This window comes from Mobula hypostoma, chromosome 2 (genome assembly GCF_963921235.1).
Source record: "Mobula hypostoma chromosome 2, sMobHyp1.1, whole genome shotgun sequence".
Classification (NCBI taxonomy): domain Eukaryota; kingdom Metazoa; phylum Chordata; class Chondrichthyes; order Myliobatiformes; family Myliobatidae; genus Mobula; species Mobula hypostoma.
Window position 1 is genome coordinate 228,684,895 of NC_086098.1, and position 16,640 is coordinate 228,701,534.

General features: G+C 40.1%; 2 protein-coding genes across 3 annotated transcripts in view; one reads left to right on the top strand and one right to left on the bottom strand.

Moving 5' to 3' along the window:
* pdrg1 (p53 and DNA-damage regulated 1) overlaps nt 1-16,640 on the bottom strand; it is a 65,680-nt gene that overhangs the window by 26,236 nt on the left and 22,804 nt on the right. The window lies entirely within an intron of this gene.
* On the top strand, nt 767-12,211 carry LOC134342915 (tubulin beta chain-like). 2 transcript variants are annotated; one of them, XM_063041603.1, is made up of 5 exons: nt 767-836; nt 966-1,052; nt 5,911-6,019; nt 6,246-6,356; nt 10,265-12,211. In XM_063041603.1, exons 2-5 carry the CDS (start codon nt 996-998, stop codon nt 11,326-11,328), a joined length of 1,341 nt encoding a protein of 446 aa, XP_062897673.1. In that variant the 5' UTR covers nt 767-836; nt 966-995; the 3' UTR covers nt 11,329-12,211. The 2 variants fall into 2 exon arrangements, with proteins under 2 accessions (XP_062897673.1, XP_062897674.1); XM_063041604.1 differs by having other exon boundaries at nt 830-848.

Consider the following 16,640-nt stretch of genomic DNA (forward strand, 5'->3'; position numbering starts at 1 on the left):
TTGTTAGGAGTACAGGAGTACATTCAGCTACAGACTCATTCCACCGAGATGCAGCACTGAGCGTCATAGGAAGTCATTCCTGCCTGTGGCTATCAAACTTTACAACTCCTCCCTTGGAGGGTCAGACCCCCTGAGCCAATAGGCTGGTCCTGGACTTATTTCCTGGCATAATTTACATATTATTATTTAATGATTTATGGTTTTTATATTGCTATATCTATACTCTATTCTTGGTTGGTGCAACTGAAATGAAACCCAATTTCCCTCGGGATCAATAAAGTATGACTATGACTGACTATAGAGCAGTATTTCATTGATTCTGTTATGGTTATTATTTTATTATGGATTTATTGAGTATGCTGCAAGACAATGAATCTCAGTGCTGTATATGGTGATACTGTATGTACATACTTTTATAATAAATTTACTTTAAACATTGATCTACACTCCCAGGTACGTCCACCTCCATCCCATCTCTGATTTAACGTTAAGTTTCTTTATTCTTACCAAAAGGTATTAAATGGCACATTTAATTTTTTTTTGTCATTAAAACCCCCATTCTTCAGATTTATTCTTGCATCCCAGGATTATCACTATCCTCTTTTAGTAACAACACTCGATAATTTGGAGTAATCTACAAATTTCCACCTCAGACTTGTTCCTAATCTGATATAAATTCACGGTAGAAAGATTTTCACGCCCTTCATTCAATTCATGGATATGGGAGGCGACTGTATCTCCCACAGTGCACTGGGCCTGGAAGCTTCATAAAAGTGGTGAGCGGAAAAGGCTCGGTGGTAGTGTGAGACGGTAGCTGCGGAGCGGTTGTTCTCTGGGCAAGTCCTACTGTAATTTACGCTTAAAACAAACCGTGCCTTGCTGCGGTCCGCAAACGTAGAATATTCGCCAGCAGTATTAGTCAAAGAGACAATAATCTTCATTTTTTTCCTTAAATTAACCTGCAGCATCTCCCACAAAGAGGCAAAACGACAACAATGAGGGAAATTCTGCACATCCAGGCTGGACAATGCGGGAACCAGATCGGAGCCAAGGTAGGCAACTTAGCAGAAACTACACTAATATCATTTATTTTTATATCAGTACACGATGCCGATCATTTCTATCAGTCGTAGTTACTGTGAGGTTACAATTTACAAAATGTTATAAATACCGGATTTCTCTCTCAAAGAAAATTAAACCACACCCTTCCCCGATTCTTTTCAAATGGAGGAATTTAATTCTGTTAAGATGCAGTCCAGCAAGCAACATACTACTCGGCACATTTTAATCGCAGCTATTGTCTGAGGTTTTCTTTAAAGGAAATTAATTACAAAGTGGGGGAAATGTTGGGTATTGTTAAATGGGACTGAATGTGGGCAGCTGGACATGCGCCCATGCAGATGACAGCTTTGAACCCCTCCCTCTTCGTTCCTTTGTCTGGATGCCAGAAGAAGATCCGGTGTAATTTCGATCAGAATCCAACGCAAACCCAATTTGAAGTAAACTCAAGGGGACTCGATTAAAAATAAAATCCGTTAGCAATGGTTTCTGATGGTTCCAGATTCCTCGGGTTATTTGAAGCGTTATGTCCCTGAATTAAGGAGCGGGACTCCGAGGAAAGCTTTGTGCAGCTCGAATCACGAACAATGTCTGTTTATTTTCTCCCTGTGCAACATTATTTCCGAATCCATTGTGTTTTCCAGGATTGCGGATTCAGGGACCTTTTCCGAGCTCGGTTGCTCGTGATTCTTCTGTTTTAATTGGGTTAGTCCAGGCTCACCGCCCCTGCTGCCTCTCGTTTCGAATTGTGCCCCCAGGATGTGATTTTTAACCTCTCATGAGCCATTCAATAATTCTCCCTTTGCATTCTCCGCTTGCTTGTCCTCTCCCAATCTGTCCCCGTGTTGTAAAGCAGCTGTGGACACTCTCACTAACGGAGTCACTGGGGTCGGAGCAGTCTGTCACCTACAAGTGCTTAATTTGAATTGAGTCCTGGTGTTTCATGAAGTCCGTGTGGGGAAAACTCGGCGATTCTGTGAGAAATCCATTCTGATCGGGGTTTTTATGCAGCTCTGTGACCCAGATGCCGCTTTCCCCATTGTGCAAAAGGATCGAGCCCTGCGGGAGGGTGTGGTTAAAACACTTCCACCATCGTGGGGTTCACAAACTCCTCGCCCCGCCTATAATGTCCTGCGGTCTTGATGCTTGCCGCTTAGAGTCCGTACCCACACGTCTAAGACATCTCGGAAACTTGCATGCGAGCAACTGTTGTATTGTTCGGAGCCCTGTGCAGTCAGTCTGAAACGCTGCTTCCTTAACATGCTGAAACAACGCCACGGATGCAACTTCTATTGGAAACTGTATCTGCCATTTCTTCGGAAATCTGCAGCCAGTCCTTCAACAATTCTGTATCTGCTGGTTTAATTATGTTGTTACATTTTTAAAGATAGTTATTTAGACTAGGCCAACATTTTCCAATTGAGCAATGTTTAATAAATTTAGCTTAAATCCTCATGAAGAAGGTGATGTGACTTACTGAAACTAATAATTGGGAGGCCGCTGTAACGATACAGCGAACCATATTAAAATAAAAATTTTACAATCTCTTGAAGACATTTCTACCTTCCTTCTAATTGAGTGTCTAAGATAAAATTCTTCATGACACAAATTGTTTAATGACAAAACCCACTCTCCACTGAAAGATCATTTCGTAGCCAAGTTAATACAGTATAGGCTAGCACTAATAGAATGTGTGTGGCACATGAATTAACCAATTGTTCTGTATACTGTATCAAGCAAAAAATAAACTGCCGGAAGAGCCCCGGGGGGGGGGGGTCAAGCAACATCTGTGGAGGCAAATGGATGGTTAACCTTTCAGTTCAAGATTTTGCATCACGCAGCACATTTTTTATTTAAACATCAAAATGAATTACATTATTTCTGCACACAATCTCAGAAGCAGCACTAGGGTATACCTCTGCTTCACAGCATCATAGCTGCACTTTAACTGATATTCACTCTGTATTGACGTTCCAGAGGCAAAGCCATGCAATATTCTACAAAAGTTGGACCCACCAAACTCCAATCCGTTTTATATTAGATCATTTAGAGAATTCACCACCATACTCTTTGCATTTGGTAGCAGCTGGACCTTAATAAAGCATCTATCTGAAATTAGTTTGGGATTGTCTGAAGTAAGACATACAAGGGTGTCAGTCTGGAAGTCAACAAAACTCACACAGATCATTGGCATGATGATGCCAGTGGGATTCATTTACAGAAACTGGAGTTAAGAGGCCACAAGATCTATGCATGCTGTCCATGTTGAACATCCAGACGGATAGGTTTCCCGTGTAAATTAGGGTTTTTATTTTGCACCATTGACACCATTTGGAAGCTAACTTTTCCTATCTGGATTCTTTGCTTTTTTAAAAAAAAGTAGAAGTGACTCAATTTCTAAAAGGTCTAAACTGCATGCCTTAGCTTAGGCATCATATTTCAGTCTCAGTCTTTGATTTTTTTTTCTATAATCCTTTTCCAATTGAAAAACAAATAGGCTGGACAACAAAAAATTTGCTTTCTGAATACTTCTGGGTGTATATTATGTATTTTGGGCTGATCATGAAATCTCCCATTCACACACCAGTTTTTGAAATCACCTATATTTGTTACTTCAATTCATAATCCAAGTCAGAATAATGATGCCAAGATTAAGGAAGTCATTTTTATTAGTCCACAAATCAACCAGGCCATCAATGACAGGTAATTTGAAGAACTTCTAATGGGACCGGAGAAAATTGCATGGAAGGCATTCAAAGATGTTAAAATTTTTCTTGGAACTACAGAGTACCAAACTAGCTGCAGCTGATTGATAACATGCTTCAAGCATACAAAACCATGAAGTGCAACATGTGACAAAAGATTCATTTTCTGCATTCCCTTTTAGACTTCTTCCCTGCAAATCTAGGTACTGTCAATGATGAGCATGGTGAAAGGTTTCACCAGGACATTGTGGTCATGGAGAAACGGTATCAGGGCAACTGGAATCCATCAGTGCTGGCTGACTGATTATTGTTGGGCACTTAGTGAGAAGCCTGAGACACTTGAGTACAAATGAAAATCATCAAAACATTTTTAGTTTAGTTGACCTATTGCAAAGCAACAGCACAGTTAATGCAATTAAGTGCATTATATTCAATAAAATTTAATTTCTTGTTTTTCCAAATTCGTAGGTGATACAAGTAGTCTGAAATTATATTTGTGTTTGGCTTAAAGTGGTCTATCATAAACAAAAAAAATTCTGAGGAAGCAATATTTAAAAAAAAAACTGTGGTCTGGTGATATAGTAAACTTTGGTTCAGAAGCTTTCCCTACCAAACTGTAAAGCTTCACACCCCTTGAGAGTTTCCATCTATCAATTGTATCTGATATGTGTTTATCATGAGGAAGTAGTGCTCAATGAAGAAAAATACAGTGGATTCTGGTTAATTGGGCCATTAGTTAATCAGGGCAGCCATTTATTGGGCCAACTCTTAAAGGACATGTGTTGGGCACGTGGTCAAGTGGTTAAGGCGTTAGATCTAGTGATCTGAAGGTCGCTAGTTCTTGCCTCAGCTGTAGCAACGTGTTTGTATCCTTGAGCAAGGCACTTAACCACACATTGTTCTACTGTCTGTGTGAGGAGTGGTGCCCCACACAGACTTCCAATCTGCGCCTTGTAAGGCATGAAAATGCCCGATGCAGGCCTCTCATGGTCTGAGTCGACGTTCCCTCCCTCCCCTCCCTTAAAGAACAAAAATTAATTGAGAAAATAAATGGGATTCCCTTTGTTTATTTGGGACACTTTACCACTTAATTGGGACAGGAGGCCAGTTTCTAACCTGCGTCAGTTGCAGCCATTAGACAGAACATCATGATTAGAGCGAACAGTTTTTAAATAGCACCACTCGCATGTATTTGTGTTTAAAAAGCAGTGACTTTTGTCACTGATAGTTAGTGGGGAAATAAGCAGTAAGACAATTCAGTGGTTTGCTCATTGCCAAGCATTCAGGCTTGAAGATGCCAGAATGGCCAGAAGTGAAAATGAAATGATTTCACTACTTCAACAAGTTAGGAACTGCAAAGAATTTGAAGACATCGACAATCATCTTGAATGTTACAATGAAAATGAAGATTGGAGGATGAAATCATTGAAAGGATTGTATGAAGGGCAGTCCAGTATCTACACTAGATGTCTGCAGAGATTTTGTTCATTTACAGTCAATCAAAAGAACATGGTAGCATACACTGGATTAATTCCTCCATTGATAACTATTAGGAACTAACACCCAGTTTTGTAGTATTGATAGTGTTCTACTTTGTTCTGTTTTTCATTTAAATACATAATTTACTCAGTTAAACAGTAGTTTGTCTTTTTTGAACCTTTTAAACTATTTTCATGAAACTTCAACTAATTGGGACAACCACTTAATTGGGCCAAAATGTACTGGCCCCAATGCGTCCCAATTAACTGGAATCCATTTTATATAAAACTTACTCTTGCAAATTTAAATTTGGAAAACATCTTTTGGTACAGTGGGGAAATAACTATGTGTCACACCATAGCATTCAACTTTCAAATTTTTTTCAAACTATTTTCTCTGATTGGGTAATACAGAATCTCAGGAGAATACAGCTGCAAAGTCAGGAATTGAGTTTTTTTTTTCAACACAACATCTAGTTGACATCTGAATCCTGGATCAACTGAACCTTTCTAATCAGATTTATGCACTTATGTTTGGTGAGTGTATTTGAGCAGACTGGGTTTGAGGGTTCTTTGTTGATCAGCATCAGGATTTGATGGTTTAAGGTCTGCATTCCACCAATATTGAAAGATCTAGTTTTTGAATGGATTTGTGATCTGTATCGTAGTTTTGGGAAGTGATCAGTGATGAACACGGAATTGATCCTTCTGGAAGCGCTTGCGGAGGGAGTGACATACACCTAGAAAGGATCAATGTATACTACAATGAAGCAGCTGGTAAGGAGTTATTATGTTTTTTTAAAATTTCCTGATGTCTGTGCCTCTGGATAGCCTATTTTCCATTGTACAACCTAGGAATCTATACTGAAAATTTTTTTGGAATAATTCAAAAATGTCTATTCAAATGCATCTTTCCCCTTTCCATGGAAGCTTTCTTCATTTTGTATTTAACTTCCAAGCTGTGCATTTGCTCTAATATTACTGTTGTTTGGTCCTTTTCCAGGTGACAAATATGTTCCCCGTGCAATTCTGGTGGACTTGGAACCTGGTACCATGGATTCCGTCAGATCTGGTCCATATGGACAAATATTTAGACCAGATAACTTTGTATTTGGTAGGGGTACAATGTTTTTCTAGTTGCAAAATCAGAAGGATTATTCTGTTGAGATGAGCAGATTATATCAGATATCAGCACTGATTCATGTTGAATTGGTTTAGATCTTTGGTCTGTTAACCTTGGAAGCACTTCTGAGGTAAAGAAGGGGAAAAAGAAGGCAGGCTAACATCTCTTCCAATTCACAACTGAGTTGCTCTGGCAAGTGTACATTTGGAGGATATTTGGTAAAGCTTTGTGGTGTCTGCCAATGTATCCTAATCCTGGACTGGAAGAATGGCCATACATGTGAGGAGTCAATAAGGAACATTCTTTTTCTTAAGCAGTCCTCTCAACATTGAAGATGGCTTGCTACTATTCTGGATTAGTGGGTTCTGAAATAGCTGAAAAAACTAATGAGGAAACTAAACCGTTGCACAGATGATACAGTTGGTGCCTGATGCAGCAGGCCAGTGGGTAGTTTGTGAGGCAGTGTTTGCACTGGGCTTCCCTGTGCCAGATTCTGTGGATCTGAGGTTCTCAGTACCAGTCTAAATGTACCTCCTCTATTGGGCAGTCATGAACCGGAGGTTTCTAGGAGTCAGTGAGGATGCTGCATTCTTCAAGGAGGCATTGAGCACATCCTTGAATCTTTTTTTCTGCTTGATAATCTCTTCCTTTGAGAATAGTGTGTTTGTTTGTGGGATCTGCTGTTGGGCATGCAGATAATGTGCCATTTCCAATATAATCAACAGGGTTCTAACATAGGACATTTAACAGTATAGGACAGCAACAGACCCTTTGGTCCATAACTTTGTGCTGAACCAATTAAATTAGAATTCAAATGGCTACCCAGATGATCTCTTCTGCTACACAATCCTTCCATTTTCCTCACATTTATGTGCCTATCTAAACATCTCTTAAAAGTCTCTAATGTTTTTGACCCGACCACCACCCTAGGCAGCATATTCCAGGCACCCACTACTCTGTGTAGTAAAAAAAACTTGCCCCTCACAACTCCTTTGAAATTACCCCCCTCACCTTAAATGCATGCTCTCTGGAATTAGACATTTCAACACTTGGTAAAATGTATTGTCTGTCTACTCTATCTATGTCTCTCATAATCTCATAAACCTCTATCAGATCTCCCCTCAGCCTCTGACGCTTCAGAGAAAACATCCCAAGGTTGTCCAACCACTCATTATAGCACATGCTCTCTAATCCAGGCAACATCCTGGTAAACATCTTCTGCATCCTCTTCAAAGCCTTGATGCCCTTTTTTTAAAATTAAGTGCAATCATGAACAATAGCCAGATCAGAAATGCTGATCAAGTCAACTAGTTCCCAAAGAGAACTCTGATAGGCCAATCAGATGGTTCAGTGCTGCTCAGCGACAGAACACAAAAAAAAAACATATGTACAATTAAGAAACATTAAAAAATAGTAGAACTACCCTTCCTATAATGGGACAACCAGAATTGTATGCAATACTCCAAATGCAGTCTGAATGACTTTTGAATTCAACGTCTTGACTAATAAAGGCAAGGATACCATATACAAGAGGAAATCTGCAGATGCTGGAAATCCAAGCAACGCCCACAAAATGCTGGAGGAACTCAACAAGCCAGGCAGCATCTATAGAAGTCAATGTTTCAGGCCGAGGCCCTTCATCAGGACTGGAGAAAAAAAATGAGAAGTTGCCCTATCTATCTGTGTAGGCACTTTCAGGGAGCTGTGAACTTGGACCACAAGATCCCTCTGCTCATCAACACAGTTAATGATCTTGCTTTTAACAGTGTACTGTATCTTTCCAATTGACCTACCAAGGGGCAACACTTCACATTTGGCCGGGTTAAACTCCATCTGCCATTTCTCCACCCATATCTGCAATTGATCTATATCCCATTGTATTCTTTGCCAATTTCCTATGCTATCCATAACACCACCAATCATTGTATCATCTGCATGTCATTTTCATCCGGGTCATTTATATACATCACAAACAGCAGAGGTCCCAGTACAGATCCATGCAGAACACCTCTAATGACAGACCTCCAGCGAGGATAAGTCCCTTTGATCCCAACTTTCTGTCTTCTATGGGCAAGCTGGTTCTGAACCCAAACAGCCAATTTGCCATGGATCCCATGCACCTTCATGTTCTGGATGAGCCTCCCATTAGGGACCTTGTCAAATGCTTTACCAAAAACCATGTAGACAACATCTACAGCTCGACCATCATCAATCACCCTCGTCAAAAAACTCAAATCAAGTTAGTAAGACTTAATTATAATTATATTCTCACTGCTTGGGGATTTGATCTGGGATAGAATGCTCATTTGTTTCACATCTTTCCAATGAATTTGATGGATTTTTCAGGAATGGTATCAGTGGCACATTTCAAGTGCCCTGGGGCACCTGTCATAGGTCATCCAGTTCCCAGAAATGTAGAGTAGGGATCACTGCTGTGTTGTAGAACATAAATGTTGTACTTGGTCTGAGGCCTTGATCTCTTACTGCTCTTTGTCATTTAATCAAAAGCAACCAGTGAATTTCATCATCAAAGTCAAATTTTGCCAAGACATCAGATGTGGTCCATCTTTTCCAGGAGCCTTTAATGCCAGAGGGCAGTATTATACAGTGGGGCGGGTCGGTAGAGGATCTTGTGTTTTGACAATATTAACTGTAAAGCCAATAAACTTCAGTGAATGAATTGAGATAGTTTGGAGCTTGGGCTTGTCTGGATTGTTGCAAAACTAGGCATCACTTGCATGTTGCAGCTCAGTTACTGAGATCCTGGAGATTAGTTTGTGTAAAGTGTATTCAAGTAAAGTGTGAAGATTAGCTCCAGTCCCGCAGGAAGTTGGTTGGAGTTGTGATGCAACATTGTGGTGAAAAACTCTAAAGTTTTGGGTCAAATGGAACTAAGCAGATTAATAGTTTGGCATGGACTAGATGAGCCGAAAGGCCTGTTTCTTGCTGTTATGTTCTATGGTTCTACGAGGGCCTTGTTTTATATCAGTCTTCACTGAGAGTGCTGTGTTATAGACCTGTTAATTAGCATCATGGCTTGCAGGCAGTCATGGAGCAAATGTAAAATGAAAGTAGATTTTTGTGCAAATAAATTTGAGGAGAATGTGCTTTAGTGAGGATGAAAATGGCCATATATCATGTTTGGTGTGGCCCCATACATCTTTTGTAGTGGCCATGGAAATCATGACCAGTGGCCAATTCAGGGAGCAGCTCTTGAGCCACTCAGCAAGAGATATTTCAGAACCCTGGTGTGAATTTCCCAGAGCCTCCTCTGACCACAGATGGACCTACTTCCTTTCTTGAAGATGGTCACAACTGCAGCATCAGAAATCCCTGGTATACTCTCTTTTTTCCCAGATGTGGACAGTGAGGTTGTAGAGTTAAGTAGGGGCATAATTCACCTGAGGTCTTTTTTTTTGGAAGGGATGTACTTCTTTTCAATTCCCTGTTTAGAAGTGACAGCTGGTACCTATGAAGCTACACCACAGCTTGGGTTTGTTCCTTTAGGAAAACCATAATGAAGAAAATAAATGAGTGGAAATACTTACTTGGCACTGTTCTTAACAGTCCTAGTCTTATGAAATGATTTGACTCTCAGCAGAGGTAAACTGCAGGGATGTATTTTTTTTAGTAGGCAATAATGCTGCATTGTAACGGGGAGTAAAGTACAAATTATTATATGTGAACGGTTTCCTATAGGGAATTTATTATATTCAAACTGAATCTTCGTCTAATCAACATGTGCAGTATAGTATCCTTTAGGGGTGTAATTCTTTATTATAAAATACAGTTGATTTCTATCAATTAGAGAAATAATACTGTGGCTTTGCACAGGTTTGCTTTGGAGCACATAGTGCAAGTCAAATGTTTTCTAAGGTCTGAGGTTTTGTTTCTTCCAGGTCAAAGTGGAGCTGGAAATAACTGGGCCAAGGGTCACTACACAGAAGGAGCTGAACTGGTAGATGCAGTACTTGATGCTGTAAGGAAGGAGTCTGAGAGCTGTGACTGTTTACAAGGATTCCAACTCACTCACTCTCTGGGTGGTGGTACTGGCTCTGGAATGGGCACCCTCCTCATCAGCAAGATCCGTGAGGAATATCCTGACCGTATCATGAATACCTTCAGTGTCATGCCCTCACCTAAAGTTTCAGACACAGTAGTGGAACCATACAATGCAACTCTCTCTGTGCACCAACTGGTAGAGAATACCGACGAGACCTACTGCATTGACAATGAAGCCCTTTATGATATCTGCTTTCGTACCATGAAGTTGACCACTCCCACTTATGGAGATCTCAATCACTTGGTTTCTGCCACCATGAGTGGAGTCACCACCTGCCTTCGCTTCCCCGGACAACTCAATGCTGACCTTCGCAAGCTTGCAGTTAATATGGTGCCCTTCCCTCGGTTACATTTCTTTATGCCAGGCTTCGCCCCACTTACCAGCCGTGGTAGCCAGAATTATAGAGCACTGACAGTGCCGGAGCTTACTCAGCAAATGTTTGATGCTAAAAACATGATGGCAGCATGTGACCCAAGGCACGGACGGTACTTGACTGTTGCTGCCATCTTCCGAGGCCGAATGTCCATGAAGGAAGTGGATGAGCAGATGCTCAATGTCCAGAACAAGAACAGCAGCTACTTCGTGGAGTGGATTCCCAACAACGTTAAAACAGCTGTCTGTGACATCCCACCGAGGAACCTCAAGATGTCCTCCACCTTCATTGGCAATAGCACCGCTATCCAGGAGTTGTTCAAGCGCATTTCGGATCAATTCACTGCCATGTTCCGTAGGAAGGCCTTCTTGCACTGGTACACAGGCGAGGGAATGGATGAGATGGAGTTCACCGAGGCTGAGAGCAATATGAATGACCTGGTATCTGAGTACCAACAGTACCAGGATGCCACTGCAGACGAGCAGGAAGAGTTTGAAGAAGAAGAAGGTGAAAATGATGAAGCATAAATTCAAAGGAATCTTTAAGAAGCTGCAACAGCAGGTTGCCAAGCAAGTCATTTTTCTGAATCGGTGTTGAATTCTGCATAATTTGCCAATCTTTTAATCCAGATACTGTGATATTGACAGTACTGTGAAAATTGGATCTCTTTTGAAGATTGTACGTGTGTTTGTGTGTACGCGTGTGATTTAACATGTTCTGTAGTTTAAAATCAGCATTGCCCCATTATGCTAAATTATTAAACCAAGACTTTCCAAAAAGCATTGCCTCCTTCATGAACTAGCCTGAAACACTTCTGAAGCTATCTTAACTTTTTTTTTAATGTCTAATAGATTTTAGAGTATTACATGAATGATTTTAAATATAAATTTAACCTTTCTCAGCTTTGGTGCTGACATTATGGCCTTATGCACTCTTCCAGATTTTACAGTAAAACAACTTCCCAAAAGTGGGATCGATGTTGTCAACTGGAAAAAGGTCAGGGTGAGCTTTGCTCAATACTTGTTATAAAGAAAGACAGGGGCATTAAAAAAAAAACTCCTGCAGAGTCTTTAAAAATATCATTCACTTTTTTTACTGAGATAATGTGAGAATACTAAACTGGGGCACTCAGGCTTTAGAGTAGTCAGAGTTTGTTTATAATGAAACTATTTAATAGACATAATTTTTCCTAGAGGTGTAGTACCATGAACTGTTTATTAGTGAGTATCGCGGTCTGGTAGTGTTGCGTTGACTGAAATGCAGAAATGGGCCCATGAAAGGTGATTTTCACTTCTGTGAATTACTCGGCCTCAGCAGGCAAACATGGCTCTTTTTGAATTTGGTCATTCTCTGTATTGCATGCAAATCTAACTTTGTCTTTCTGCCATGCTAATAAATCAGTAAAATGCTTTTTTCCTGTTTTTATTTCATCCAGTAACTGATTACAGCTGAATACTGCAACCACACATTACTCTTGCCAAGTCTAAGGCTAAATGGAGGAAGAGTGGAGAAGTGGCAAGAGATGGGATTGCATTTGTTATGTTTTGCAGCAAATGAGAATCAGGAATTACAAATCCCTGTATCATACATCCCAGCAAATAAAAACAAATTGTTCACGATTCCTCCCTACATGCAAACAAACACAGAAGAACTAAGTTTCTTTGCTAATCTTCACCAGCCTTGTACTAACTACACTCCAAAACTGGACTCATCATAGCCTTCTAAACAGAGTGCAAATGCACCAGGCACAACAACAACATGAAAATTGAGGGGCAAAAGTCAGATATAATTTTTGTCTTTTGATGAATTATGTTTCATTTTTAATTGCTTTTATGCGTTTTAATTTTTATACATTAATCATTAAGTGTTTTAACTTTTATACATTAATCATTTTACTTTTCAGTAGGTTTTAAACATTGGCATATTTAACAGCTGATTAAACCAGGGAATGTGGCTTAGCTGGTAGTCATTTTTTTTCAGTAATTTCAGAGGCAGGGTTTATTCTGTTTATTAATTGCACCTCCCTTCACCCCAGTGACAGTATTAATGTGTGCTGCTATGTAAGGCTTTGACATTCAGGACACATTTGAATGGGCAGTTGACAGATCCACAAAAGCTAAGTTAAATGCCCCTATTACAGTGTAATTATTTGACACGCTTTCTTAATGTGCCTTGTCTTATTCAAAGATTTGTGCTGATGCACCTAGGTACTTCTGTTCCTGAATCTGTCCTGCCTCCGTGCGCTTGTGATTATACTGACTTTACGTTGTTTCTGCATAACTACATAAGCTCAGGAGTGTTGCATGGTCTTGTTCTGTGTCAAATATTAGTAAACATCTCCATATACAACAGAACTGGTAAATGGGCTTTGCCTTGCTTTCTTTACTATTTAGAATGAATAATGGCACATCCAGTAATAAGGCACTCCCTCAAAACACAATCGAGGAAGTGGGATGGTTGTTATTTCACTGAAATCACAGAATTAGACTTCAATAAATAAAATAAGTTGAACTTTATCAATGTCAAACATTGATAATGAAGTTGGAGGAAAAGCCAATTAAAGCTCAGGCTTTTTGCAAAAAAAAACATACAAACTTGTTCCTTTACTCCAAAGGAACTTGTTCTTTTGAGTGGATGAGCATATAACCTAGTTGGACTAGTGGAATGACCTTCAGTCCCACGACTGTGTTGTTACCTGATCTAAGGGTGATGTTGGAGTCACAGTAGGTAATTTGGTTTATTATTATCGTGCAGAGGTACAGTGAAAATGTTCTTGCATTTCATCTGTTTACAGATCATTTCATTCCATAAATACATGAGGTAGTAAAGGGAAGAACAATAACAATGTAGTTACATAGAAAGTTAAGCACTGTGTAGGCAGACAAGGTACAAGGTCATAATAAAGGTAGATTGTGAGGGTAAGAGCCCATCTTATCAAACAAAGGGACCATTCAATAGTATTATAACGGCAGGAGAGAAACTGTCCTTGAGCCTGATAGTACATGCATGCTTTCAGTCTTATATCTTCTGGCCAATAACGGGGGTTGGGGGGGGGGGGAGAAGAGAGAATGTCAGGTCGAGTTTTTGATTATGTTAGCTGCTTTACAGGACCAGTGAGAAGTATAGACAGAGTCCATGGAGGATGTGCTGAGCTGTGTTTACAACTTTCTGCAGCTTCTTGCAATCTTGAACAGAGCAGTTGCCATACTAAGCTTTGATGCATCTGATAGATTGCTTTCTATGGTGCATCAGTAAAAATTTCTTTAGCCTGCTGCAGAAGTAGAGGCATTGGTGAGCTTTCCTGGCCATGGCATCTACATGATTAGACTACGACAGGCACTTGACTAGGAACCTGAAGCTCTTAATTCTCTTGACCTCAGTGCCATTGATGTAAACAGGAGCTTGGGCACTGAACCACATCCTCCGCCCAACATCTTCCTGAAGTTAATGACTAAGTTTTCTTATTTTTCTAACATAAAGGGAAAGGTTGTTATTGTGGTACCAGGCCACCCTGCTCTCTATTTGCAAGATGACTTCTAATGGTAAATGTAGATATTGCAGTGAGAAGTGAGATTAGTTGGACTGTACTTCCCTCGTGCTTTGGCACTTCAATTTTTATGTGGATATATTTAAAAAATGACATGCTAAAGAAAGCAGTAGAAATAATCTGCTACAAGTCTCCAGTTTGCTGTGTCTTCAGTAAATGTAATAAGCAGAAGAGATGTTGAAGACAGAGACATTTGAGAGGCATCTGGACAGATAAGTGAATGATCAAATCATAAAGGGATATGGAATTACTGTGGGGAAAATTGAATTAATATAGCTAGGTAAGATGTTTCTATGCTGTAGAACACTATTGTATTCTAAACATGAGTGGATATATGCATAAAGGTCTCTAAGTATTACAACTGAATTTCTCTCTCAGATGTTCACATGCCATTGTATATTAATATGCTTTTATAACAGAAGTCCTCCTACCATTTTCCCGATCCTTATCCAAAGGTAACGAAGATGAATCTCAAGGTTGTATATGATATACACACTTTGATAATAAATTTACTTTGAATTTTGAATTAGTTCATTGAAAAATTAGGTGCAACGCTTTTTGAAGCTAAACTCATTTACTTTAAAAACTGTAAAGGATTCTTGTTGTAAACACGAGGAATTCTGCAGATGCTGGAAATTCAAGTAACACACATCAAAGTTGCTGGTGAACACAGCAGGCCAGGCAGTATCTCTAGGAAGAGGTACAGTCGACGTTTTGGGCTGAGACCCTTCATCAGGTCTAACTGAAAGAAGAGCTAGTAAGAGACTTGAAAGTGGGAGGGGGAGAGGGAGATCCAAAATGATAGGAGATGATAGGAGAAGACAGGAGGGGGAGGGATGGAGCCAAGAGCTGGACAGGTGATTGGCAAAAGGGATATGAGAGGATCATGGGACAGGAGGCCCAGGGAGAAGGAAAAGGGGGAGGGGGGGAAAACCCAGAGGATGGGCAAGGGGTGTAGTCAGAGGGACAGAGGGAGAAAAAGGAGAGAGAGAGAGAGAGAATGTGTGTATATAAATAAATAACGGATGGGGTACGACACACATTCTTTCTCTCTCTCTCCTTTTTCTCCCTCTGTCCCTCTGACTATACCCCTTGCCCATCCTCTGGGTTTTCCCCCCCTCCCCTTTTTCCTTCTCCCTGGGCCTCCTGTCCCATGATCCTCTCATATCCCTTTTGCCAATCACCTGTCCAGCTCTTGGCTCCATCCCTCCCCCTCCTGTCTTCTCCTATCATTTTGGATCTCCCTCTCCCCCTCCCACTTTCAAATCTCTTACTAGCTCTTCTTTCAGTTAGTCCTGACAAAAGGATTCTTGTTGAGTGGCTTGGTACATTATTGTACAATATTGCTTGCTTTTCTTGTTCATAGAGTAGAAACAGAATATATTCAACACAGAAGGAAGTCAATTGACTGCAGTGTCTGTACAGTTAGAAAAAGATCTGCTCAATTTAATATAACTTCCAGCATTCAATCCATAACCCATATTGAAGGATTTGGCCATTCAAAGTAAGTATTTAAAAGGCTAAATCTTTTAATTTTGATGTGTAACTGCTTCCTCCTTCCTCCCCCGGATTCTAAACATCAACTTTGTACCATTCTTGTCAAACCTCTTAATATATGAATCTTTGTTGCATATTTTTCTGTTACTGGTATATCCTTAGGTAGGAAGACTGGATTTGTACACAGTAATCCGGGTGTGGTCTGACTAGGGCTCTAAGTAATTACAGCAAGACATCTCGTACTTAAACCTCTTGGAAAGGGCCAACATACTGTTTGTTACCTAATTTTTTGCTATACCTGCATCTTTAGACTTTGAGTTATGTACAAGGGTACACAGTTCCCTGTGAACACAAACAGCTTTTCAACCATACGAAAAATTCCCACCTATTTTTTCCATCAAAATGGATGACCTCATATTTTTCACATTATATTCCATTTGCCAGGTCTTTGCCTATTCACATAACCTGTCTATATTCCTTTGCTGTCTCTACATCCTTCTCACACCCAGTCTGAATCAACAGAAGAAAAAACTGATTCATCACACACAGTATTCAATCAAGTTTTTCAAGTAAGTGAAAATACAAACATTGCAAATGTTGGGAATCCAAAACAAAAACAGAAAATGCTGGAACACCCAGTAGGGAAGTCAAAATCTATGGAAGGAAAAGGAGAGGTAGTGTTTCAGCTTGAAGGTGCTTTCCCAGTACACCCTGATTCCAGCATTTTCAATTTTCTTTCCAGGTTTCCTGCAGTATTTTGCCCCTAAGCTCTGATATAAGGCTTTTTTTTGTTTT